Below are 27,573 nucleotides of genomic sequence, written 5' to 3'. Positions count from 1 at the left end.
TAGGGGGGAGGGAGTTTTGAAGGGTTACTTCTCTAAAACCGCCAGAGAAGAACTGACAGAGACCGACATGAGCCTCCCAGCCTTGATATTCTGCCCTGTGTCTATAGGAGGGAGGGAAGGAGAAGCACCATCTATGTTTGAAAGCTCTTTTCTGCCATATTTCTGTCTTATTTGGAGAAGTATGGGGTCAGGACAGTGATGGCAGAGCTACACAGCACCTGTCTGCTCCAATCGGCTCAGTGAATATGGCTGGGTATGAAGGAGTAGTAGGGCATTGGTAGCTCCCATACTCAGGCCATAGCTAGATGGGGCTTTATCCCGGGGCGATCTCAGGGATCGTCCCTGTGTGCCCACATGATGCACAGGGGGTCCCAAGATCAGGGAGGGATGATACCTCCCTTACCCCGGGATCTCGCCCTCCAATTTAGGCCAGTTTTTCCATGGTCTCAGGCTGAGCCGGAGACCCAGAATGTGTGGCCGACCATCAGTTTGCCCCAGCTCCTCACGGTTCCTCGCAAGGAGCAAGGACCTGGCATGGGGCGCAGAGCTCCTCAGGAGCTCTGTGGCCATCAGGGGTGGGGGGAGCTGGGATTTTTTTTTTAAAAAAAAAAGAACTTACCTTTTGTGCACAAGCGCCTGTGCGCTCCTGTCTCTTAAAAAAAATGGTGAGCGCGACGCCTCTCCTTCTGAGGTCATTGCATGCTGCATGTGAACAGAGGGTGAGATCTTGCAATAAAATTATTATGGGATCTTCACCCCTCTGTCCTGCTAGACTGCTAGGTCTAGCTGAGGCCTCAGCCCCAACTCCTAGAAAAAGTGACCAGAGCTGGGGCAGGAGTGCAAGGAAGAAATGTGTGAAGAGAAGGAAAGGAATGGCAGTAGCCATCCATATGTAGTGTTTACCCCTGAACACTACACACACACACACACACACACACACACACACACTGGCCTTGCTGTTCTGATCCATCAGTAGCCAAGTACTCATAAAGCTAATTTGAACATAAACACATAAGAAGAGCCATGCTGGATCAGACCAAGTCCAGCATTCTGTTCACACAGTGGCCAACCAGCTGTTCACAGGAAACACACAAACAGGACCTGAGTGCAACAGCACCCTCCCACCTGGCTGGTAGTTGCAGCACCATAGAAAGCTCCAAGGGAACAACTTGTTGCAACCAAGTCAAGTGAACTGAGATCTTATGAGTCTTTCCATCCAGCCTACCTATCCCTACCTTCACTTCCCACCCTCCGTCATTAGAGTATGATTGTGTAAGGGGCCAATCCCATCAATTGAAGGTGATCACTTGTCCTCCATTCTGTTGGGCAGGTGTGGTGGAGCAGAAGGTAGTTGACTATTCAGGCACACCGGGCTTGGAGGAAGGTGCACATATTTTTAATGAAAAAGCATTTTAGCACACTCTTGAAACTGGTTTTAAGAAACCACACTGCTTAAAAAGCATACTTAGGTACATTGTCCCTCTCACACCTGCACTGGATGCTTGGGGAAAGGGGGTCCACATGAGTTCTTTGTGGAGTTCCACAGGGGTCAAACCATTAGTCATAGGTTCAGTATCAGTACCTGATCCTCAGGTAGCATCTCTGTAGGTTTTACTCCAGGGAGAGGTACATGTACCAGAAGAGGTTGCTTCCACTCAGTACCATATCATCTTTTAGCAGTGATCTACTCTTAGACATTAGTCCCACTCTTGGACTTTCTCACCACCAAAATTGTTTTCACGGAACATGTAGAGTGGGGGGAGGGACAGAGTCATACCTGTTGGCCTTGCCCCTGACCTGCATCTGTTCAGTGGAAACAGTGAATGGTGTTCTATGCGTGTTTGGGATCCCTACTTGTGTGTACACTCCCTTTGCACATTCTGCTAAAGATGCAGACAGTGGACACAATGCCCCTCCCACTTCCATGTGTTCAGTGAATGTGAGTTTGAGTGGCTTACAATAGTACTAGAAAACAAATTCATACTTGGAAGGGTTATTGCATGGCAGCTTCTGAATAGCTTGACAACAATCTATTTATATCCATATTGATAGAAGAATCTCTTACTCTTTTGTTCTAGTCAATAACAAGGGTATTTTTTCTTGAGAGGTCAATATAGCACGAGTTTTCTCCATGGTAACTAATATCCATATTTTCATCTCATAATATTGTGCATGCATAGATTAGGTCTAGCAATTTCTCTCTTCTTTACCTGAAACTAAAATTTTGCAAATTTCAGAATTCGGTAGCATTGCCCAGAGCAAATGAAGTGAATACAAAAAAAAAATGGTTTATCATGTTCTGTGAAAAGTTGCTTGATCAGATGTTGTCGAAACTACTGCAGCATGCTGTCGGATATTGTTAAATGTTGACTGCTGCATGTCAGATACTGTCAAATGTTCCAAACGTTTTCAAATGTATACATACAGAACAACAAATACTGTTGTAAACCACCTTGTAGAAGGGTATATACATGGGCGGGGGGGACACTAATAAAATAAATATGAAAGGAGAATCCAGAAACTAGACTGGTGTTCATATAGGTTTGCTCATTGTGCTTATTTTCAGGTTTCTAGCTTCCCCTGGGTGATAGCAGCCCCATTTATAGGCTGTGCTCTCAGATGTGGGGTGCTTCCACACTGCAGAATTAGTACTACCCAGTCATTGTTTTTCAGCTAACATTGCAATTGACTTCCCATACTTCAACAGGTATAATGCTTGTTCTGCCTACACTTCCCTATATGTTCCATTTACACTAGTAGTTGGAAGATAGTATTGTGGGTGAGAGAGGAACAGTGTGCCAAAGTTTGCCTGTTTAGCAGTGTTTAAACAAAAAACTTTTAAATATGTGCTAAAATGCTTTTTTGTTTAAAATGTATTGTACAAATATTTTAATTTTTTTTAAAAAAGGTGCGAAAGTGTTTTAGCACTAATAAAAAAAATCAATATTAAATTTGTGCTGCTAAAATGGCACCACACCAGAAAGCTAATAACGAAGGTGTGTCAACATGAAAAGGCCTGGTGATAGGGCTCAACTACCAGATATATTACTGTACATGTCAAAAGCACACCTCTTAAAACAGGTGGAACTGTAGCAATAAGAGAATCAGTGCTTATGGGGAATATGATGCTCTTTTGGTTTCACTAAAGAAGTCCAATAATGTGAGCTTTCAAAAGAAACCGAAAAAGAATTAGCAAAAACCAGAACATCTGTTTGATGATGATATCATATAGATATCCCATAAAAAGGGAGTAAATAACTGGCAACCCAGGGCAGTATCCAGCACTGTCGCTTTGCTTATGCAATTGACATTACAGTATCATAAATGACCTCTAGTGCAACACAAGTAGTATATGTTGACATGACAGGTTTTCTAGGCATGTTGGCATTGTGCTAGAGACAGCTAGCACTATGTCAGTGGGCCTGTTCAGACAATATGCCAAGCCATGGCTAACCCTTTTGCAGCAAATGGTTAGTGAGCATGTTTAAACCATGATTATGTAGTCACCATGGTTAGGAATGGTTCACATGATACGCTAAGAGTTGTTCAGGGGCTATTAGATGCTGGCCCCAAGGACATTGTAGAACTCTCTGAGGACCGCTGTAATGAATTTGCCAGGCACTTCCAGGACAAAATCTTTGACATCCGTCAGGACTTAGACTCCAATGTTATAGCAGTTGAATCTAGTGAGGTGTCCGGAGCACAGGCTTGCCCTGCTTTCTTGTATGAGTTTCAGTTGGTACAGCTCAAGGACATGGACAAGGTGCTTGGACAGGTCCACACAATCACCTCTGTACTGGATCCTTGCCCCTCTTGGCTAATAAAAGCTAGCAGGGATGGAACAGCCAGCTGGGCCAAGGAAGTGATTAATGCCTCTCTACGAGAGGGAGTGGTCCCAGACTGTCTGAAGAGGCGGTAGTGAGACCACTCCTGAAGAAAACTTCCTTGGACCTGGAAAATCTTAGTAATTACAGGCCAGTAGCAAATGTTCCATTCCTGGGCAAGGTCCTTGAGCGGGTGGTTGCGGGCCAGCTCCAGACACTCTTGGATGAGACTGATTATCTGGATCCATTTTAGTCAGGCTTCAGGCCTGGTTTTGGTACAGAAACAGCCTTGGTCGCCCTGCATGATGACCTATGTCGGGAGAAAGACAGGAGAGGGAGTGTTACTCTGTTGATTCTCCTTGACTTCTCAGCGGCTTTTGATACCATTGACCATGGTATCCTTCTGGGACAACTCGCTGAGCTGGGAGTGGGAGATACTGCTTTGCAGTGGTTCCGCTCTTATTTGGCAGGTCAGATACAGAAGATGGTGCTTGGGGAACATTACTCGGCCCCGTGGACTCTCAAGTATGGGGTCCCGCAGGGGTCGGTTTTGTCCCCCATGTTGTTTAACATTTACATGAAGCCGCTGGGTGCGTTCATCCGGAGCTTTGGAGTGTGCTGTCATCAGTATGCTGAGGACAAGCAGCTGTATTTCTCCTTTTCATCTTCAGCAGGAAAGGCTGTGGATGTGTTGAACTGGTGCCTGGCTGTGACAATGGACTGGATGAAGGCTAATAAACTGAAACTCAATCCAGACAAGTCTGAGATGCTGTTAGTAGGTGATTCCGCTGACAGGATGGGGGGTGTTCTACGGGTTCTGGATGGGATTGCACTCACCCTGAAGGAGCAGGTTCGTAGCTTGGGGGTTCTTTTAGATCCATCATTGTTACTTGAGGCTCAGGTGACCTCAGTGGCACAGAGTGCCTTCTATAAACTCCGGTTGGTGGCCCAGCTACGCCCCTATCTAGACAGGGATAACCTGGTTTCAGTTGTCCATGCTCTGGTAACCTCCAAGTTAGATTACTGCAATGCACTCTACGTAGGGCTGCCTTTGAAAACGGTTCGGAAGCTGCAGCTCATGCAAAATGCAGCAGCCAGATTGATTTCGGGAACCAGAAGGTTCGACCATATAACACCTGCTCTGGTCCACTTGCACTGGCTGCCTGTATGTTTCCGAGCCCAATTCAAGGTGCTGGTTTTGACTTATAAAGTCTTACACGGCTTGGGACCACAATACCTGATGGAACGCCTCTCCCGACGTGAATATACCCGGTCACTACATTCAGCATCTAAGGTCCTCCTCCGGGTGCCTACTCTGAGAGAGGCTTGGAGTGTGGCAACAAGGGACAGGGCCTTTTCGGTGGTGGCGCCCAGACTATGGAATGATCTCCCTGATGAGGCTCGCCTGGCACCAACGCTGCTATCTTTCCGGCACCAGGTTAAGACTCCTCTTTGCCCAGGCATATGGCGACACATCTTAATCACCCACATGTTTAGTTTTTTAATGTTTTTTAATGCTTTATGTGTGTATGTTCTGTGTTTTAGAATTTTAAATTTTGTATACTCATTTTAATCTTAATTTTAGAATTTCTGTAAACCGCCCAGAGAGCCCTGGCTATAGGAGCGGTATATAATTGCAACAAATAAATAAATAATAAATAAATAAGCCATAATGTTTAGCTCAAAGTGCTCAACCATTGTGGTTTAGTGTGTCATCTGATCAGAGTCACTGGCATAAGTGGAGCGGCAGCATTGGATACTGCCCCCAATGTGAAAAAACATCCAAAACAGGTGAGGATTTATAACTTGTTGGCAAGAGTGACCTGGAAGATGGGGAGGTAACAGGATACCTCTAGTTGCAATAAAAAAAATTAGTTAAAAATGATTAAAAGTTAAAGTTAAAATATTATTTTGTTTTCACTATTGTGGATTTCCTATTTGCTGGAATTGCTTCACACCCACAATTGTAGCAATTTACTGTTGCTTTGCTTTTGCTCAACTGCATGATGAAGAACAGAAAATAGTCCACCACTATGCCCTCTATATTACTGTATACTTTAATACAAAGCCATAGAATAGCTTTATGGAGTAGTGATTTAGTGTTTTATTTTTATTTTATTTTTGGCTGGTCCAGTTCTCTTTTTCTTTTTTAAAATGGGATCAAAGAACAGTTATTAAAGGAGATAAACATTATTCATCTTCACAGAAAGTAAGTCCCATTTCTGTTTCCAGATTCTGTAAGTCATTCGTCTTCATTTTCACAGCTTCCTCTTCCTCGCCTCCTTCATCTAACCTCCTCGATTTGCTCAGCTTCTCCTTCCTTCATTGTCTCAACACTTTGGCTTGGCTGTCTCGCTTAATAAAGTTACTTCCTTTTGATGATCAATCTAGAGTTTGAGTATTAAAAGGAAATAAAAGCATATATAAGAATTATGTGCTCTCATATGGAGCCACTTCTTACATCTGACGGTGTTTTCAGTGTATGAAAACAATTTGTCTCCATAAAGAGGGTTACGGGAAGTAGCGAGACAACGTTTTGATAAATATTGATTTTGTTTTTGTGTGATCACAGCACTTGATGACCTTGGTAACTCCAGAAGTATACTCAACACTAGATGCAAGAAAACTTTTAGCTTCTGAAACCCTGTAAGATTATATGTATAGGAAATATTATTTCAGATTTTCAGGGTGTTCTATTTTTTATTTTTAATATTCTGTGTAGGGTTTATGTGGCTGAGACCTAGCTGGAGCAGAATCTCAATTTCTAGTATTTTTATTTGCTTCCTTGGCCCTGTTTTGGCATTCCTTCCACACAACTGTAATCACATGGAAGGAGAGAGAGGGCTATCCGTACATTGGAGGGAACTGTCCATACATTTAGTTATTTGTTTATTATTGTATTTTTAATGCGACCAATAGCAATTGTTCTCTAGGCTTACAAAAGATAAAAAAGAATAAAATACAATACAAATTATTAAAAGAATGCAATACAAAACACAACACAATACAACACAGGATATGTGAGAACAGCAGTAAAATCTAAATAAAACAAGTCTCTGAAGTGCTTGTGAGAAAAGAAAGATCTTCACCTGGTGCCCCAAAAATAACACTGTTGTTGCCAGAAAAGCATTCCATCAATGGGGCGCCACAACTGAGAAGGCTCACTGTGAGCTTATCTACATTAAGGGAAATTCGTTGTGTATCCTGTGCTATTGGGCTTCCTGTTTCTTTGGCAGGATTGATATGAATTGAAATGAATTGGATTACATGGGAGGAGAGGGGTGAAGGAATGTCCTGCTGCTGTTTCCCAGGGCTCCTTTAAATGGCAGACCCACTTGAATCAAGGGAGTGCCTCCCTCCCTCCCTCCCTGCGTCCCTGGCATGTGTGCAAAGGATGGGCGTTCTTTTTGTCTCGTATTTCTAAGGACTTTCTTCTAAGGAGAAGTAAGATTTTGCTGTAAGTTCACAACCCTCATCACACTTACTTGGGCGTAAGCCCCATTGAGCACAATGGGACATACTTCTGGGTAGACACGTGGGAATCGGATCTGCCTCCATTTGTTGCAGGGAGGCATTTCACCCCCTTCTCCCTCCTTTCAAAGCCCTTCCTCTCCTCCTCGGCAACTTCATAGTGCAATGCCAGCTTTACACACTGCTGATTTCATGCTGTTTGGCATTTATTCCAGCTTATCTGTGATGTATTTTAAATTGGAAGAAGGCGGGGGAACTACAGGAGACCTCTTGTTTGATTAAAGCATTGTTAAATTGACCCAGAAACTTCTGTGAGAGGCCAGAACACCTATGTTGTTGTCACACACACCCATCCTCCAACAGGAGGGCCTCCAAAGATCACCTAAGCGTAGGGATAACCTAAAGGAGGTGACATTCTTTTAGATAGTCTGATCCCAAGCCATCAGACTATTAACACCAACACTTTGAATTGGACTTGAAAACAGACTGGAAGCCAGTGCAGCTGATAAAGTATTGGTGTCACATGATTGTACTGACCAGCCCCACTTATTAGCCTAGCAGCTCTATTTTGAGCAAACTAAAGTTTCTGAACCATCTTCAGTGCCTACAATGGATTGCCATAATCCAGCCAGAAGTCACCAGAGCATGGTTGTCACCAGATAGGGTTGCAGCATGGGTGGTATATCAACTTAAATTGATAAAGGCTCTTCTAACCACTGAGGTCACCTGTGCCTCAAGTGACAATGATGGATACAGGAGCACATCCAAGGTGTGTTCCTGATCTTTTAGGAGGGGTGCAACCCCCTCTGGAGCAGGTGGAACACTGCTCGATCGGGCAGATGGACCACCTGCTAACTATATCTGCACCTGGGTGTTTGTTTGACTAGTGTAGACTAAATGAGTGCCTTCAAATGTTCTGGACTACAACTACCAGCATGGCCAAAACACATGGAGGGCTCCAGGTTTGGGAAGGCTAGGCTAAAGCATCTATCCTGTGGAACGTCTGTTGAGTATTTTGAGATGTAACAGTCAAGGGAGACTGGTGGGTCCAGTTTTGGTGGGGCTGAGATTCCATTCTGGGTTTTAGTTACAACTGGCCAGAAGTCTAAAGGAGCTATCCAAGGAACTTAAGCCTATCCCCCCAAAATGGGTTCAGCACCTTGGATATTCCTACAGACTTCTAGCTGGTTGTAACTAAAACCCAGGATGGAATCTGTGCCCCACCAAAACTGGAGCCACCAGCCTCCCCTAGTAACAGTATAAACAAGGATGATTTACCACTGGGAGGCCATTGCAAGAGGTATCCCCATGGCATGCACTCCACCTCTCAGCCTCAGCTCTTTTAAGAAAACATATGCCCAGTGACATTTCTCTCATGCTTCCAGATTTTGAACTCTACAAAAGCCTCATCACACATTGCATTTTAGGTGTGCATCTAAGTTCTAAACAGTGCTGTACCAAATCCTGCCCCCTATTTTCGGGAACTTTTTCCCTCCCTGCGAAAGATGCATTGTTTTTTCTGCCTCTTTCACAAGGAGGGGGAAAATTTCAGAGAATTTTCTCCTTGGAGAGGGGGGCAGAGTTTCCATACATACCTTTTTAAAGTGAAGATGGTTGTTGAGGAGTCTTCTATCTATCTATCTATCTATTTTTAAAAACAAAAAACAAAAAAACGAGCACTTGGAGGAGCCCTGCAGATTTTCCTGAATATCTATAGGAGACCATACTAAGCCATACTAAGCCTTCTCCAATAGGCATTCAGGAAGAACTTCTGGGCTTCTGCAAGGGCCCAGAGGGAGGTTTTTTAAAAAGGAAAAGAAACAAGACCCAGCAATAACTGGCTGAACTTAAAAAGGTATGTGGAAACCCTGCACCCTCCCCAAGGAGAAAATTCTCCGAATTCCCAGCCTCTTTCGCCTGAGTTTTTGTTTTTCCCCACCTATGAAATGCCGAAAATGGAATAGTGAAAATTTTCATCACAGTACTAGTTTTACAAATAAATCTATAAATGCTTGAATGAGGTAACTGTGTGCTTGCAAAGATATATCATATGTGTGTGTGTGTGTGTGTGTGTGTGTGTGAGAGAGAGAGAGAGAGAGAGAGAGAGAGAGAGAGAGAGAGAGAGAGAGAGAGAGAGGAGGAATTATTATTGTTGTTGTTGTTGTTGTTGTTGTTGTTTGGTAGATCTGAATAGAATTACCAGTTCCCTCTTCTCTGGGCCAGATATAACTAAACGAGCCTTCCTTTTATTTTATCCATATAAAGTCTGGACTCCCTCAAATCTGTGGCAGTATGGATTGGATCTAGGCAGTATGCTTTACTCCATTTCTTCTAATCATTACATTCTCTACAAAAGGAGCAGAGGTTTCAGGAAAGCTCTCAAAATAAGAAGTGTTTCCATGGCAGCATTTCTACCTTTAGGGTAATTCTCTAAGGCAAGGAACGGGTCCTTCTCTCCACTGTCCCCGAAAGACTCATTATCTCCTTTCTAATGGTGCCATTTTTTTCATTAGACTCAGAATCTGAAAGGTAACTCAAGGCTTGCGACATAATACACCCAGAGAGGGGGGGGGGAGGGTTTGCTTTGCTGAAATATACCTTCTGAGTGAAAATATTGTAGATGTAGGTATTTCTAACATACACTTTATGCTGACCTATCAGTGTTTTTGTTTTCCAAGCATAAACACCCCTGGGAAAAGCAAGTGAGTGTCCATCATTGTGCCTTAACTAATAACTAATTATTAGAGAAAACAGTTGTGAAGGTGAACCTTAAACAAAAGTTGATCCATACATTAGATGAAATAAATACTGGACATGGGGAAGTTTGTTTTATGACTCCTGATTATCCCAACAGAAAGTAGCTTCCACATGTATTACTTTTCGCTTGACTCCCCCCTCCCTCCATCCTACCATTGCTGTTCAGAGCTGTCTGGAGTTCCCCACCCTGATCCCACTCTGCACCTTCAGCACCATTTTTGTTTAAATAGGGACCTCTTTCTGAGGCAATCCCAGCTCATCAGAAAAAACTTATCATACCGTGATAACACCAATTGTATTTGGCTATGCGACTGAGATCTGGTTCACACATAACAGCAATCCATGCACAAGTGGAAGAGCATGGGAACACCTCTTCCACCTTTACTCAACTCGTACAATTGGCTCCTGCTAAGTTGTCTGAATCCAGACTACTGGGATGTTTAAGGCTAAATATCCCAGCCATTAACTTGTGATTTGTTGTTCAACTAACCACTGGGTTTAACTCCTAAACAACCTAGCGGTCAGGGTTCAGTCATCATGCTCAGCAGAAGCGGATCATGGATTGTTGAAATTATCATGGGTTGTGGAGTAAAGCAGAAGAGGGGAGTGTGCAGGTTATTACATGCTAACAGCTACAATGGGCCTGTTCAGATAACATACCAAGCCATGGTTAGGCCGCTAACCTTTCTGCAGCAAATGGATGGTGAGCATGTTTAAACCGTGGTTATTTAGCCACCATAGTTAGGAATGGTTCACACAACATGGTAAGTCATGGTTCACACGACACACTAAGCCATAAAGTTTAGCTCAAAATATTTAACCACCATGCTTAGCGTGTCATCTGAACATTGTTACTGAGTCAGATCACAAAATGAACTAGAAGCATTACCCTCATTCTAGGTCCTTGGTGTCATCAGGAAGCTTCTTCAGACAGATTCAAATATATGAAAACATTTTCATTCCATTTTTCAAGGTCCCCAAACAACTGTGTATTTCTTAGGGAGTAACATTTTTTGCAAAATACTCCTCCCATTTTATCTCAGCCCTAAAGTTTAGAGGAGATCGTTTTCTATTTAAATGGCATGCCTTTAATCAATGAGATCACCTGCTGAAATGCTGTAAAAATTTCAAATGAGTTCCCATGATAGTTAAGAGGACGCAACTAAACACAACTAAAGTATCAGCACTATGTATAATTTGTGCTACCATGTGTTGGCTGTGCTGTGAGAGAAAAGGTTAGTTAATGAGATATTAACTTCTGACATTGTAACAAGAAATGTTAAAATGTGACAAGTGCTGTTAATAAGAATGTCATCATCACTGTAATTTTAGACCTTTCTTGGGACTGTCGAATGCAAAGTGTGATCCTGTGGTTCCAAAAACAAAAAAATCAAAGAGCCAATGCTTGCACAAACATAGAGCAAACAGCCCTCCGTCTTTTAGTCATGTAAGTGAAGGAAATAATACTTTGATACAGCAGAGATGACCTGCTGACAATAACACAAGAAACAATGTATGTTAGCTCCTGCAGAGAGTTCTCATGCCTGCTAAGTGTGAAAGTCTCTCAGTAGAGCCACATTGCAGCTCAGGGTGTGTGTGTGTGTGTGTGTGATTTAGCTCTGGTTTTAAAAAAAGATGCTTCTGTACCACAGATCAAGACATTAAGAGAAAAATATTATCGTCTATAATAACGTCCCCCACCTCTGAAAGTCTGTCATTCTGTCTTCCTTGCATCATTAACAACTTTACCTGTGTAGGTGAGAGGAGGGCTATTTGAAAGCAAGGAAAGACTGTATTTGGGAAACGTGCAACTTTTCCCCTGGGAGCAAGTCCCCCATGGATTCCTCATGGGATCCAACGCTGTTTCTTGGCTTCAGGGACTCACTGGGGCCTTGTGACATCAGAAATCATTCAACTAACCTTCACTCTCATGTCAGACCTATGTACATGCCAAGCAACTAACTAGGGCAAAACTAGATGTTAAATGAGGTTCTTTGATTGAAACTCTCTGTGCTTTTTTTTTCCTTATCAAAAAGCTTTAAAAGACAAATTCCAGGAGGAGAAGGCTACCAATCGCTGCTAGTTCTGATGGCTATTTGCTACTTCTGCTATCACAGGCGGTATATACACCAGTTGCTGGGGAACATGGGTGGGAGGGTGCTGTTTCACCTGTGTCCTGCTTGTGGGTTTCCCATGGGCAAGTGGTTGGCCACTGTGTGAACAGAGTGCTGGACTAGATGGATCCTTGGTCTGATCCAGGATGGCTCTCCTTATGTTATTATGTGCTGGTGTTGAAGCTCAGCTGAGGAAACATCATTGGAGGGGGAGGACTACAGGGAAGTAAGCTGCAAGCAGGGAGGGAGCTTAACACTCTCCCACATGTGCCCCCCAAATCTGAGCTCACATGACCTGATTGATACAGGATTGGGCAGAGCTGGTTTGGACAGGCAACTGGGTCTGCTGCCATTACACATTGTTTCTCCTTCAGTTTCATCCCATCTCGAAAGCCACATATCCATTCCTCGTGCCACCATCTAGTAGGCATATTGATAGTGGGTGATAATTACTTAATAACAATATTGAGTCTGTATTCAGATTGGCAGGAAAGGATCCCTAAAAGGAGGTTTTATTTTAGCAAAAGGACCTCCTGTGTCACAGACAGGCTATTGCATTTCATGCCTCAAAAGTGATGGAATCAACAGTGACATCATCTCACAGCTAAATAATTTATTCATGCCAGCCACTTTGGATATTAACTTTGGATACCTGGTGTATTCCCTCTCCATATTTATATGCACATCTCATTAAAGTTGTATACTGTTTAGATATTAATGAGCGGAGATATACAATTTGTGGTGTAGTGATTAGGGCAGCCTTTCCCAACCTGGTGCCCTCCAGATGTTTTGGACTTGAACTGCCATCAGACCTAGACAGTATGGCCAATAATCAGGCATGCTAGGAGTTGGAGTCCAAAACATCTAGAAAGCACGAGGTTGGAGAGGGTTGGGTTAGAGTGTTGAGCAAGAACTGGGGAGAACTTGGTCCAAGTCCCCCACGCAGCCATGAAGCTCACTAGATGACCTTGGGCCAATTCCCAACTTTACCTACCTCACAGGAACACTGTAAGGATAAAATTGGTGAGGGGACCATGTATACCGCCTTGAGCTCCTTGAAAAAAAAGTAATGTGTAAATGTAATAAGTAAATAAAATAACTACATAATTATACTAATGTTCAAAAAAATCACATTTGTATCACCAGCCAACATGTTTAGTGACTCATATTGTGATTGTATTTTATTATAGATCTCCCTAATTCTTTTTCCTGCCATTTCTTGATATGTTCAGCTCTCAGATGTGATCCTACACTTTTGACACATCTGCATCCACACAGCATTCAGGCTAGGAATTGTGGTAAATTTCAGGTCTGCTAAGTGCATGCCGTGTAGCCTCAGCCTTGCATTAGCTGGAGCCAGGCAATATAATGAAAATAAACAATTCCTAAAAGTCTACAACAGAGTTTCTCACTTTTTTCAACCTAGTTAGCTCAGGGATTTCTTCCACTACTTTTCACTGCTCATCTGGGCTAATTTGCCACTCTTGCCAATGGCGATGTTAGAGAGAGCAGAGAGATGTGAATGTTTTCTGAGCAATGTCCAAAAGGTCAGAAAGCACCATTGCTCTACGACCAACCTCCAGACCCCCATCCAGGGCAGATCACCAGCTGAGAAACGGCAATGAAAGGGATGCTTCACTGAGCAATTATAATTGGCTCTGTTTTGAGGCAGGCTTGACAAGCTGTGCTGAGGCTCAGCGGTGAGCCTCCATATGCTGGCTGGGAACTGCTGTTCTACAAAACTCAGCTGATGAGGCAATATAATATAGCTTTCCTATCATACACCCTTGAAATGATCAGACTGATTCAGCAGCTGTGATACACAGGTGAAGTTCCAAAGGACCAGGTATGTCCCCAACCTGATATAAGGGAAAGTGTGCATGCACGCACACACACACACCCTTCTTGGTCATGTGAAGCCTTCCCAAGATCTGAAGAATAGAATGCTTGCTTGTACAGTGCTCCACTGGAACATTTGAGTTGTATGGAGCCTTGAGTTGTTGTCAGTGTGCGCACATCATAAAATGCTGATGGAAAAATAACCCCGCATGCCCCTTTTAGTACAAAGAAATATGGCTGCCTAGAGACAAATAATGTCCCAGCTTAGGTATTCTGATCTCACTCAATACTAAATGAGAGATCATCAAACCTTTCATCCACAAGGAACAACATTCTCTCTTGTAATATGTGAAGCAAAATCTTACAGTCCATGTACTATTCTGCCAAGTTTTGCTGACTGCTTTTCCTTTTCCTTTCATTTATACTTATCTTAAAGGCTGCAAATAAAATCTGGGGGGAAATCCAATTTGTTTTTGCCTGCTGTATAGGTGATATCAATCTTTTTTTCTGTAGATGCCAAGGCCCAAAGTTCCCCATGGTGGATTAAACTGTTGTGCCCTTCCAGCACAAGCACACAGAAATGCTTCAAATAATGTTTCCATTTCTGGTTATGTTGTGCATGTAATTCAGGGGAAAGGTGATGAGGGAATGTCTTTGGTTGCCAAATGCACAATGGAAAATTAAATGAGTTAGCACAATGATATAATTATCTCACTATGATGAAACAACAATTTAGGGATGAGTTAGTATCTTTTCTTGCAATTGTTTATTGTATTTCCCCAGCACTTGGTGATAGTTCACACACAGCCGTAGCATGTACATTAACCATCTGTATAAGGGACCGAAGAATAAACCTCATCGTAGTGCATCCTTCTCCACCATGTGTATAACCTACAATAGGAACAGGGGGCTTTTACATAAAATACAATCAAAGTCTGTTCACGCACACCCAATTCTCATTATACTTTCTATACATTGGGGAGTGGGATGTAAACCTGAAAGTTGTTCCCCAGCACAACACAAAAACCTGCACTCAATAGTTGAGTGTGGGTTGTTTGCTGAATTGTGAATTAGTGTGTTGTCTGAACCCATGATATTTTTCTGCACAGTGGCTTGTCCAGCGTAGTTGTTAACCACCCTAAACAACCCAACAACAAATCATGGGTTCTCAAGACAAATAAGCCACATTGCATGGTTAATAAACCACCCAGTGGAAAATGGCCTGGCTTCAGACAACATGCTAACCTACAATTTAACAAGCAACCAACACTCAATCATTGAGAGAGGTTAGAGCGTTATGTGAACCCAGTCACTGTATCCATTGCTATTGTATTTTTAAATTGTTGGTTGTTTTTATGCTCTTCGTGGTTTTAATTTTTGTAAACTGCCCAGAGAGCTTCGGCTATTGGGCGGTATAAAAATGTAATAAATAAATAAATAAATAAAGTTATGGCCATAGGGAATCTGATGGTGTGAGTGTCACAGGATGTTACTGGAAATTCCCTGTAATACTATTAGGGATGAGCAATACAGATCCAACTCTATGCATTCACCATTTGGGGAATTGGGTTTTTTTAGTTCTTCAATGGGGGCAAGGGCTTCTCCACTATAGAACCCAATGTTATAGTAATGTTTATATATGAATATTTTCCAGTGTTCAAGGATTACTGAAGCAATCCTTACTATAAGGGCAGTGGTGGGGGTTAATATTATTATCCCCATATTACAGACAGCAGAGGGTCTGAGACTGATGAGTTGGTGAGGAAAAACACTCCTGCATCTGCCATTGTGTTAATTCTTTGTGTTACTTATTTTAGATACTTTGGAGACTGTGCTCTCGCTCTCTCCACCCTCCCCTTTTTCTAGAATACACACCCAGATAGATTTTTTATAAAGAGGTGGAGCAGAATGTACCAGGGGTGGGCAGAAGGTAGATTCAGACCTACCAGTAGTTTTATTTATTTATTTATTTATTTATTTATTACATTTCTATACCGCCCAATAGCCGGAGCTCTCTGGGCGGTTCACAAAAATTTAAAACATTCAAAGTATAAAACAACAGTATAATACAATATAAAAGCTCAACCAGATAAAAACAGCAGCAATGCAAAATTACAAATTTAAAACACCAAGTTAAAATCTCTGAGTGATTTGCAGTAGATCAGGAAGTATGGCACCCAGATGTCAACAACAGCAACAACTTAAAAGCTTTTCCCCCTCTTAAATCAGGTGACTGAAAAGAAACCACGAGGGACACCCAGGAGTGGCATTTTGTGAAAAAGGGACTTGTGAGCAGGATTCTAGAACTAATCCCAAAATTCTGGAATGTCCACATACCCAGAAACACTTTGTTCTTTTATTCCTAGTGTATGTCTGCTTGTATGAAGCATTATTTTGTATGTGGCTCTGGTTGGTGGACCTCAGAGTTCTAATAAAAAATAAAGTAAATCTTTACACAAGCTTGAAGTCTGCCCATGCCAGAAATACATCCATGGGCTATTCACTCATTCGTTATATGAAAGTAGATTTTGTGCTATTGTCTCTGGAGGGGGTGCTGTAGGACTAATGTGGAAAGAATAATATTTAGTCAGGGTGGACTTTGAATCTCTGGAAAGGCCCTCGCTGATACAGTAAGAGGCATCCTTGTACACTAATTTTCTATAGTATTAAAAACCTCCACAAATACAGAAGGCTCTTTGTATCTTCAGAAAGTCACCCTGCATGAGTAGAGGGTGACAAATGGTACAACAGCAGAGGGCTATGCGCTCCCTCTCCTCACGTGTTGTTTAGTCTGCCCAGTTTAGGAACCCCTGATTAAGGCTTACATGGGCCTCATTTCTGGATGACAGGAAGAAATGAATGAATTTAAAAGAGAATTCTACATCAATGCAGTAGACCCATATAGCCATTATGGATATTTATCCTGGGAGGATAGTTTTTGCTGCAAATACATCATTATGTTAAAGAAATGCAATTTTCATAGCAAAACACAGGGATGGTTATGTTTGTCTTACAAGCAGACACCCCGGCACACACCACTGATGAGGATTCTATCCACTTTTACTGTGTATCTAATATTGTTCCATTTTGTTTAAGCTGGCAGGATTCATCTACGCCTGTTATGTTGTGAAATGTATCACCGAAGAAGAGGACAGCTGTAAGTACTAAAGTTTTATTACATACCAGTGGAAACCATTTCTATATCATCCATCTCGCTCATCCATCCCACTTTGATAGGATTTTGAATACTTTGTCATACTCTAAAATTGGGAATAGGATGGGGTGGGGCTGCCTAGAATATTGGATCCTTAAAAGACCACAACAGCTTGGAGCAAAGGGAGGGAGTGGTAAAATACAGCTTTAGAAACAATTACTTTTTTTCTGAAATGAAAACAGTACAAAATGATTCTCTCCCTCAAAAATTCATCACAGGTACAATTCTTAGTGCTTCTCACTATGACTAATACTAACTATGGGCCTACTAATGCTTTATCCTGTAGATAAAGTTCTTGTAAAGTGACTATGAGATTTGTCGTAACACTTTGGGCAAAAACTGATACCATACCAATCCATTCCAATAGTCTCACTGCAGAGAGGTGAAGCCAGGAAGAATCTGTTAATTTAAGGAGGAGGGTTAATATGTTTTAGTTTTTCCTTATTTGCTATGTCACTAAACCCAGTTGAGTAGAATGAACTACATAGATGCAATTGGTTTTAATTTGCCTTTTTTAATCTTGCTTTTTACATAGTCACCTCTGTTCTTTTAGCTCTGTTTGTCATCAGTATCAACCACTCGATCAATCTTTATTTACACTTTCATTGACCAATTTTTCCCGTATTTTTCCCATAGGACACTCATCAAAACCATAGACAAACATGATAAATAATTTAACTATTATAATCACAGAAAGGCATAAACTACATAGAAATCAAAATTACACTTCCTCTTAATAACAGCTTTCCTACTCTTTTCTTATAACACTTGTGCCAACCTAGAAAACATATCACTGAAGGCAAAAATATTATGTCTTACAGAGGGGTCAAGAAAATGGAAGTTCCATCTTGGGTTCTCCCACCCCACCTACACCTCCCTGTGTTGTTCCCTAATCCTTGCCAGCAGTAGCCATTTATGTGGAGCACAATGTAATGGTGGCATGACACAAACAAGTATGCCTAAATGTTATGGAGGTGGGGTGAGATTAACATGGGACTGTCATTTTCAACAGCAGCCCCATGTTGAGCACGACATCTAGTTCAGCCTGTGGTAGCGTATTTCAGCAACAAAGCACATAGTTAAATACTATGGGCAGTATCCAGTGGTGCAGCCCGACCTCCGCTGCTTCTGGTTGCATTCATGGGAGTGAGCACTTGCACAACAGAGATTTTGCACTTCTAGAAAGTAATCCCAGAATCTGCAGGCTCCACTGACCTGACCTGTTCCAGAAAAGAGTGCTTCCACTTGTATTGAATTTTTTTAGAAACCTGAATGCCCCATTATATGAACATTTGCTTCCATGAGTGCACAGGCGCAATAGGATACTACCCCATGAAATCTCGCTGGATTGGATCCAGAGGTTTTTATTTCACCAGCAGGAGTATTACCAAGCAGAATTCTGCTCAGAACACACTAGTTGGCAAAAGGGGGTGGGGGTATTTTCACCAATTTTTCCTCATTCTATAGCCCCCAGCACCACCTTCCCCACTGTTCCTGAGGGTCCTCCAACATTCCAGGATCCCGCAAATCCCAATATTTTCAGGGGGATAGGGGAGAGGAAGGGGAGAGGGAATAAGCAAATATCAGCTCTACCCCTGATCATCCAGCAGAACGTTTTCACTGGTTCAAAGGCCTCACACTGACAGAAGGAGCCCTTCCATCTGTGGGTGGATATTGCTGGATCCAACAAGAGAAGAAATTTTGGCATCGTGTTGACTGGGGCTGGATTGGACCCTGGGTGGTTTTCTCATTATCTAACCAAAATTATATTGTGGTTGTCATTCGTATCAATAGTGATGAGCAACGTAAAGGGAAAGACATGATATTTGGATGCTGGATACATGAATATCTTAAAGCCACTCTTTTCCTCTCTCGCATTTTTTTTCCAAGCAGGCTAGGGCTCGTTATGAAGAAATTCACTCAATAGTAGTTCAGGGTCCAATATAAAACATCATGTTTTAATGATCAGAGAATGTGAGCAGAATATAAATTGATTTGTTTGTCTGTTTCAGTTTATGTGTTGACCTGTCTTAAAGGCTCGGGGCAGGTAACCAACATGTTTACAATTATCTCTATCCATAGGGATTATATTGCAATAGATCTTCTGATCAAGGGTGCAACTTGTCTGGGCACATATGCACTATCTTGCATGTCTGCCCTGAGAACAATGTAAGCAGACTGGATGCTCCTGGTTATCTTCATTTCCCTATAATAAGTAGATGGTGCGAATCTAGAAATTAGTGACAAAAAAGGGGGGTGGCAGAAAGACCATGTTATTAACTGTAGTCTGCACTTGTGCAGAATCTCATTTTACATTCCATGCTGTAGAAGATCTTTTGGGGGAAACAGTGTTTTGTTAATGTTTTGTTTATATTACATTGCAAACTAGGCAAATTCATATTCTGAACCAGATAATTGTGAGATTTGCGGCACTGTCATGCCCTTCTGGCACTGAAATTACCATTTAAGGTACTGCCTTTCCAATCCATCCCCAAAAATCCTCTGGAAGTGTTCATCTTCGGTGAGCCTTTTGGAGTTTTGGGGGAGCACTGGACAGAACAATTGCTACAAATGACAAAAGTGGAAAGTGCTGCAGCAACTGTAAGATTCAAGGGCTTCTACTGATGGGCAGATAGGGAGGAGAAAGGGACATTGCAAAAGGTAGCTAAAGCATGGAAATAGGACATAAACTTCAAAGAGAAATTCTGCTAAAGTATAAAGGGATACAGACCCATGAAGGCAAGGTCCATGTTACCCCCTTTCCTCTCACTCTGCATCACTCTCTGCTGATTTGATATCATAAAGTAGTTGTCATTCTCACATCACAGGGATTATTAGCAGCAGCAATTTAAAACCACTAAAACGTCAACACTTATCTTTCCTTGGTGGGATATAATCTTACCCAAGCATCTTGTTTGTTTTTCAGAAATCGTATTAGAGCTACATTTTCTTAAAATTGCACAGTTAATTTTATTACTTTGAAATATTCATTTAATCAGTTTAAAGTCTCTCTAGCAATTTGACTCCTCCAGTACAAGCTTTATGTCAAGAAAATCCAACAATTCAATGTTTTTTTGAAAACATCATTAAATATTTAGTTACTTAGTGAAAAGCTCTGGAGTGCCATCAATAAAACAACAGCCTGGTGGGATTTGTAGATGACATGAAATTAAAAGAAGATGCTTGCTAGTTCACTGAATTCATTTCCTCCTGGCTCTACTCTGTCCTAGGAAGAAGGATGAGTAAACCTGGCATGTTCCAAACAGTATGGTCATGACTGCCTAAGGAAGCACAATGTGATCAGCCAGGGAAACATCATATATGTCCACAAGAACAGTATGAGTCCACCTTTGGGCATACACAGCCATTTCTACCAAGCAGTAATATTTGGCTAAAATGTTAAAACAAACAAAAAAACAAAAAAAAACAGTACACACTTTTCATTGCATTTCAGGTTATTACATCACTATATTATATTTAATGGTTTTAATTTTTGTGAACCGCCCAGAGAGCTTCGGCTATTGGGCGGTATAAAAATGTAATAAATAAAATAAATAAAATAAATAAATCACCTCTGAAGGTTCTATATTACTTCCACTGCTTTCTTACCTTCTGTTTTATTTGAAGGAAAATAATAAATAATCGTAATCCATGTAAGAACCTAAGATCCATGCCACCATACCCAACCTGGTGCTTTCCAGATGTGTTATACTACAACTCCCAACTTCCCCAGTCAACGTGGCCATTGGCCATGCTAGCTGGAGATAATAGGCGCTGTAGTGCATCAGATTTGGACAGCAGCACATTCAAGTTGCTGATCTATGTTCTGTTCCTTTCTTTACTAAAAATTCATGTCTTGAGGGATATATCACTAACAGTGCAATGCTATACATGCCTACAATTGAGTAAGTTCCACTGAGTTCAATGGGACCAGCTCCTAAATAAATGTGAGTATAGGATTGCAGCATAAGACTGCCTTGCTATATATACTTTGTTGGGGACACATATCATTGAACATAAGCCTGGTTCATACATAACACTAATCCATGATTTATTTAACACATGATTAACCCATGATTTGTTGCCCTACACAGGATTCATCTGGCAGATGATTAAACGAACTGTGGTTTGTTTTCTCAATCCCTGGATTGTTTGTTTCCCTCCTCCTTTGCCTGTTCCTTCTCTGTGTCAACTGCCATTGCTGTGCTGTAGCCCTGGCATACAGAGTGGCTATGTTTTTATGACTCTTGCTCACCACCTCTGTAGCCTGGTGAAGCAACCCATGAACAACCCACAGTTCTGGGTTGGTTACAATGACAATCCAAGGTTTAAACAATCCAGAGTTCAGAATTCAACAACAAATTATATGTTCTTTTCTGGGTTATTCGTGATTCACACATTATGACAACCTGGAATTCAACAAACCATGGGTTAAATAAACCATGGGTTAATGTTATGCACAAACCATATCAGTAGAACTTTCTTCTGAGAAAGGGTGAAAAGATTAGGCTGAAAGCAGTAATCCTAAATTCACTCAATGGAGAGAGTATGCCCCATTAAACTCAGTGGGACATTCTTTGGAATAAAGTTGCTGACAATCAGTCGGAAAAGCGTAGGTTTTTAAATTATCTAATTTGTTTTGCTTAGACCCTTAATAATTTTCTGATTAATTTATTGCTGAAGAAATTTCAGGACCCCATATACCAAGATCCTTGAATGTGAATAATCATTTCTTAGGTATCCACTTAATACACTTTATAAAGTTTCATACTGTTCACATTCACCCTGTTGTACGATTATAGTTGTCTAAAATGAAGTTTGAATGTGCATTTCTTCCAGCCTGTCAATCTAAGCTTGTGAGTGCTTATGAGCATTTTAATCACATTAATGGTTGCAAATGCAGATCCAGGAGTGGCAGTTATTCCAGTATAATGCAGATTACAAAACTGTGACCTTGTGTATGTGGCGCCATAATCTATCACACATGTGTTGCTTATTGCAGATCTCATATTTGTGGAACTTGTAGTTGTGAGCCCTTGATCCATTCCATAGATGATATTCATTGGCAGTCAATCAGTAGTCAATAAATAAATAAATAAATAAATAAGAGATAGTTGAAAAAAATATATTTAGATGTAGGGCTCTTTAAAAAATAAAAATAAAAATCTGGAAACCTGGAATGCAAAAAAGAGATATCAAAATAGGCAGAAAATATCTAATTGTCAGGGAGTAGTTTGTTATTTGGACCCATGTTTCTGTTTTGTATATAGCTTCCTGACCCCTAGGGATCCTTTTATGTGGCCAGAATAATTCAAGATCATGCAAAATGTGCAGTCTAACAACTGGAATGGTATCAGATGCCTATCGCTTACATTATTTTGGTCCTTTAAATGGTTCCTTGAGGCAGTAAAAAGCATAGAAAAACCAAAGCAAACATATGCATGTATATATTAGAAGCTTTAGTACAAATTCAAAAAATCTCTCACGTGTGAATATTTTCCCCAAGCACTTCAGTAAGCCTTTGATAGGAAATGGCTATGTAAGTAAAATATCAGAGCAATCCTATTCTCACATTGCTTCAGGACTGGAGATAAACTGGCACTAAAGCCACCATATTTAATGTATGATCAGCCCAGGAGAGGAAAAATACACAACTACAAAATACAAACACAGTGTTAAAAACAAGGAAAGATGCCTCCAGCATTCCTCGAAACAGTGCTAAAGCACACCAACCAAAGATCGTGCCAGTGACAATGTCCAGATGCTACCAACACATGGAGGAAGTTGATGAGCTTATGGCCATCATCACACAGGCGAAAATCACATTTGCTTACCGTTGCTTCTCGACCCATGCGTTTGCCCCTCATTATTTCCTCTTTTGAAAGAGGAAGTAAACAACATGCAGGTGGCCCATTCAGTGGGTTGTTTTGATCCCATGGCTTCTCCTGCACACAGCAGGAGATAGCGGCAACTTCCATCTCAAAAAATAAGTTGGACTTACTGAGGTGATTTTTTGTCGTGTAAACAAGGCTAGAAGGGGTGTGAGGCACGCAGACGATGTTGTGAGGACCCGTGAAAATCCGTGAGTGCCCAGTAACAAGGGTGCAATAAAACATGCATCTGATGGACCTCTGTGATAACAGGCACACACTTCCAGTATACGTCCTGCATCACTACCCATGCAAAATGATGCCAGGGCGGCCCGCTCCTTCAGCCCAAGAAGCCCTGCCAGCAATGACTCTGTTACTGCCGGGCATCCTTAAGGAATTCAAATCCTCATATGCTTCTCACAACCGCTCTTTCATGAGCACAACATCCACAAAGGGCAGGAAAGAGAAGGGAAACAGTAGAGCATGAACATAACTTCCCGATGACACTCCCAGAACGCACACACTGGGCCAAACTATACATTATGCTAATTACGTAGCCTGAAGCTTAGGCAGGTCTTACCTTTTTTACTCCACTATTTTTCCTGAAATTTCATACACACCCACACCTTCGGGGTGGGTAGGGTGGGGAGGGTTAAACAAAGAAACGAAGCCTCCATTAACTGCCTAAAAGTGAGCCAGTGTAGTGTAGCAGCTAGAGTGTTGGGAGATCCGGGTTCTAGTCCCCACTCAGCCATGGAAACTGAGTGACTTTGGGCCTGTCATAGACTCTCCGCCCAAACTACCTCACAGGGTTGTTGTTGTGAGGATAAAATGGAGAGGTGGAGGATTATGTATGCCGCATTGGGTTCCTTGGAGGAAAAATGGCAGGATATAAATGCAATAAATAAATAAAAGAAAAAAGTCTCCATTAGAGTCAATGGAGGCTTCTCCCACTCCCCCCCCCCATATATATATTAGACACACCACACACACACACACATATATCATACACATAAGAAGGGGAAGATTACAGGAGAAAAATGGGGGGAAGGTTTAACCCTTCACTCCCAGAGTGCTGTAGACCTGATCCAAATTGGAACTGCATTTTTTTTATTATTATCATTATTTATTACATTTATATACTGCCCGATAGCCAAAACTCTCTGGGCAGTTTACAAAGGTTTATAACAGTGAACATTGAAAAAATATATACAAAATTTAAAACCATAAAAAGCATAAATGCAAACAAACAAAACAGACAATATCCATTTAAAACAACTATCCTGGGGTCAGTTAAAAAACCCCAGCATATGGTGTTAAATGACTGGGAGAAAAGACTTGACCAGGTGCCGAAAAGATAACAATGTTGGTGCCAGGCGAGGCTCATCAGGGAGATCGTTCCATAATTGGGGGGCCACCACTGAAAAGGCCGTCTCCCTTGTTGCCATCCTCTGAGCTTCCCTGGGAGTAGGCACTCAGAGGAGGTTCTTACACCAGAGTAAAAAATGAGACCAGCCTTAGGTACACACTGTGTAATTAGCATAACCCAGTAGTGTTAAACCTCTTTCCTTTCTGAGCGCTAAATTCAATTTCAGAACATCTCAGGGGTGGAATTCCTGTGTTGGGGAGGGCCAAAGGCGAAAGGAATGGGACCAAAATGACCAACATAAATTAGCTTAAAGTTCTTGCTGCCACTACCTATGCCTTGCAAGTGGCATTTCCAGCTCTTAGAATGGGGGAAGAAACTGCACAAAAGTGGGGAGGAGCGTTGGAGCGATCCAGTTCAGACAAGACACAGTACTCATGTATGGTAACGGGGCCAGGGGCACTATGGGAGACATCTGCAGCCATTCTACTTTGCAGCTCGTGTTCCCTCTGCCCTTGTGTGGTGTGGTGTGCTCTGGCCTGGCACCTCCAGTTGTTAGAGTGGAGTGACATTGGGTTTTTGTGTCGGGTGAGGTACCTGTAAGAATTCTCTGCAAAGAAGTATTAGCCATGTCTTCGAGTTCCCTTTCTTCTTTTGCTTTTTTGCAAGTGCCCCTTTCAATAGATTGCAATCACCAGAGTTTCCCCTTCCAAGTTCTAGAAGTCCTCGGCCTCAGGGTCGAGAAACATGGCTCTATCAGCTGGCCTCCCTATCAGCTGTGTTGTGGTCTCCCTCTGCGGGGAGGTAGTGGTGGCATTCTGTAGTTGGATATTGATTACACCATATCCTGTGCTCTGCTGTGGTGATATGGGTGGGACGGTTGTCAACTCAGAGAGGCTGCCTTTATGGAGCCATGTTGCCACCATTTTGGGGGGTAAGCCACACTTTCGCTACTGCAGGGTGGCTGTGGTAATTCTGAGGGCAGGAGGCAGCGCAGGCTTTCCAGCAGCCATTCAGCTCACCAGGCCTGACCTCTGCCTGGCTTCTGGTGACCAATCAGAGGTCGCCCTCCACCCGGGAACAGCCCTGGCTTGATACTGGAGCAATGTCAGGCAACAGAAGAACTGTGGTGACCTCATTCCGGTATAAAACATTGGGGTAAATCCCCGACTTTTTAAATGTGCAGCTTTGGGGGAAAGCCCCGCAGTGGCAGCAAATTGGCGGCTGCATTGTATAACTGACATAGCGCCACTGCACAGCCGCCGTGGGGCTTTTAAAACATATAGACAGCCCCAGAGACAGCTATATTGTAATCTCCCCCTGCCGCAATTGAAATCAATGGTCAGGCAGCTGAGTAAATTTGTGCCATCAACAAGGGTGTGCGGCTATGGACTGAAGGGATACAAGATACAGTTTAAGTGTCTCCTACCCTACCCATGACTCCAATTCATTTTAGCCATTCTGCTGGTGTGTGCAGGTGTTCCACAAGTGACTTTTCCATGGTGGGGGTGTATGCTGTGTTCCGCCAGCAGCCCTGGCCCAACTGATCTTGCCGCTTGAAGCAAGAACATGCACTACTTCGCATCTCTTCCTTCCTCTGTCTTGCACCCTTTCCCAGCTGCAGGGTTGCGCCCCTTCCTAGCTCCCATGACCCCAGAGAGCTCACTTGAACTTGCAAGAGTTTGAGCAGGTGCTCTTGCAAGACTTTGAGTGCTGTCTCATGAGACTCCGGGCACCCTCTCACAAGACCCAGCTGCAGGAAATGGAAAACGTGTAATGGGAAGGCATGCGGCTGCTTCAGAGAGCCCTACCACCCACTGTCACTGCAGCAAATGCCACAGCAGGAGAGTGGCTGGCAGGACAGCGTTGACAGGTGGGGGAAGGAGAGCAAGATCCTCCCACTCTGACACTTGATGCAGACTCATCAGTCCACCTCTTGATAGGGCCGGCTCTGTCTGTCAGCACAGTGCAGGACTTCCACCCTATCTGGACTGGTGGCCCCTATTATGAGGTCAAAACTGCATGCCTCAAGTTCTGAGTGAGAGGTAAATATATCCTATTGTTTGGTTTTTCCTGGTAAATTTGGTACCTTGAATTATGTTGTGTCTACCAAATTTTGGCTAATTTCCATCTATTGCAGATGTACCTTATCCATCTGTGGGACTATTTATGTCCCCATGAGTGGGATACCTTTAAATGTTGGTATTCTGATTTCACCACCACACACACACACAATACTCAGGATGACTTCAGCTGCTTCTGTACTACCTTTCAGCTCTCTATCTGTGGAAGTACTTTTTTAGATTTGCAGAATGGCAATGAAACTGAACTACAAACCAGAAGTTCCTGGCTTTTGAATTTCACCCTTGCCATGATTTCACTAGATAGCCTTAGGCCAGCCACTCCTTCTCAGCCTCAGCCCCCTTCCCTGTCTGCAATCTGGTAGATAATAATGCTCACCTTACAGCAGGGGTGGACAACCTGCAGCCTTGGGGCTTTATGGAGCCCATGGCAAAATATCAAAAGCTTTATGTGAGCTATCAGATCAGACCTCAAGCAAGAGCAATCTTTCCTTCCCTCAGCAGCTTGCTGTTAGAGAAGGAAGAGGGAGTGGAGAAAGAGAGGAGGGTGGCCCCACCCATATTTGACTCTGGCCCTGTGCACTGCTGGCTCTGGCTCCGCCCACCACTGAAATGTAGCCCCTGATAAATTACCCCCAGGAGAATGTGGCCCTTGAGAGAAGAAAGGTTCCCCAGCCTTACAGGGCTGCGGTAAGGATTACAAGATAATGCATGTGGAGCAGTTTGAACTCTTGAAAGTGCCATACAAATGCTAAGTATTGCAGTTATTACCATTTTGTGCTGTGACCTCCAGTTGCCAAGGTTCAACTTCCTCAGCTTGCCTGGATAGAATAGAGGTACATCCATCATACTGATACACTTTTTATATGGTCCAGGAGCCAAAGGACGGCATCACTAGCTGTAGGCAGCCAAAGGGGCTTTGAACAAGTGTTTCACAAACAACAAACTTGTTGCCGTGCCACATGGCAAAGGGCTTTTGAAATACAGGGCAAGCTGTGATATGGCACAAGCATAGTTCAAAGGGAAAAAGACACCCA

The 27,573-nt window shown here is 42.5% G+C and overlaps 1 protein-coding gene across 1 annotated transcript in view; it reads left to right on the top strand.

The window, feature by feature from the left end:
* The window catches only part of NKAIN2 (sodium/potassium transporting ATPase interacting 2), a 608,119-nt gene that overhangs the window by 554,749 nt on the left and 25,797 nt on the right, over nucleotides 1–27,573 (top strand). Inside the window, exon 5 of the mRNA XM_063124718.1 lies at nucleotides 17,102–17,162. Within this exon, the coding sequence (XP_062980788.1) occupies nucleotides 17,102–17,162 (61 nt within the window). The remainder of the gene's footprint in view (nucleotides 1–17,101; nucleotides 17,163–27,573) is intronic.

Source organism: Elgaria multicarinata, chromosome 4, assembly GCF_023053635.1.
Source record: "Elgaria multicarinata webbii isolate HBS135686 ecotype San Diego chromosome 4, rElgMul1.1.pri, whole genome shotgun sequence".
Taxonomy (NCBI): domain Eukaryota; kingdom Metazoa; phylum Chordata; class Lepidosauria; order Squamata; family Anguidae; genus Elgaria; species Elgaria multicarinata.
The sequence above is the reverse complement of the archived record's forward strand: the minus strand, read 5'-3'. Positions and strand labels throughout refer to the sequence as shown.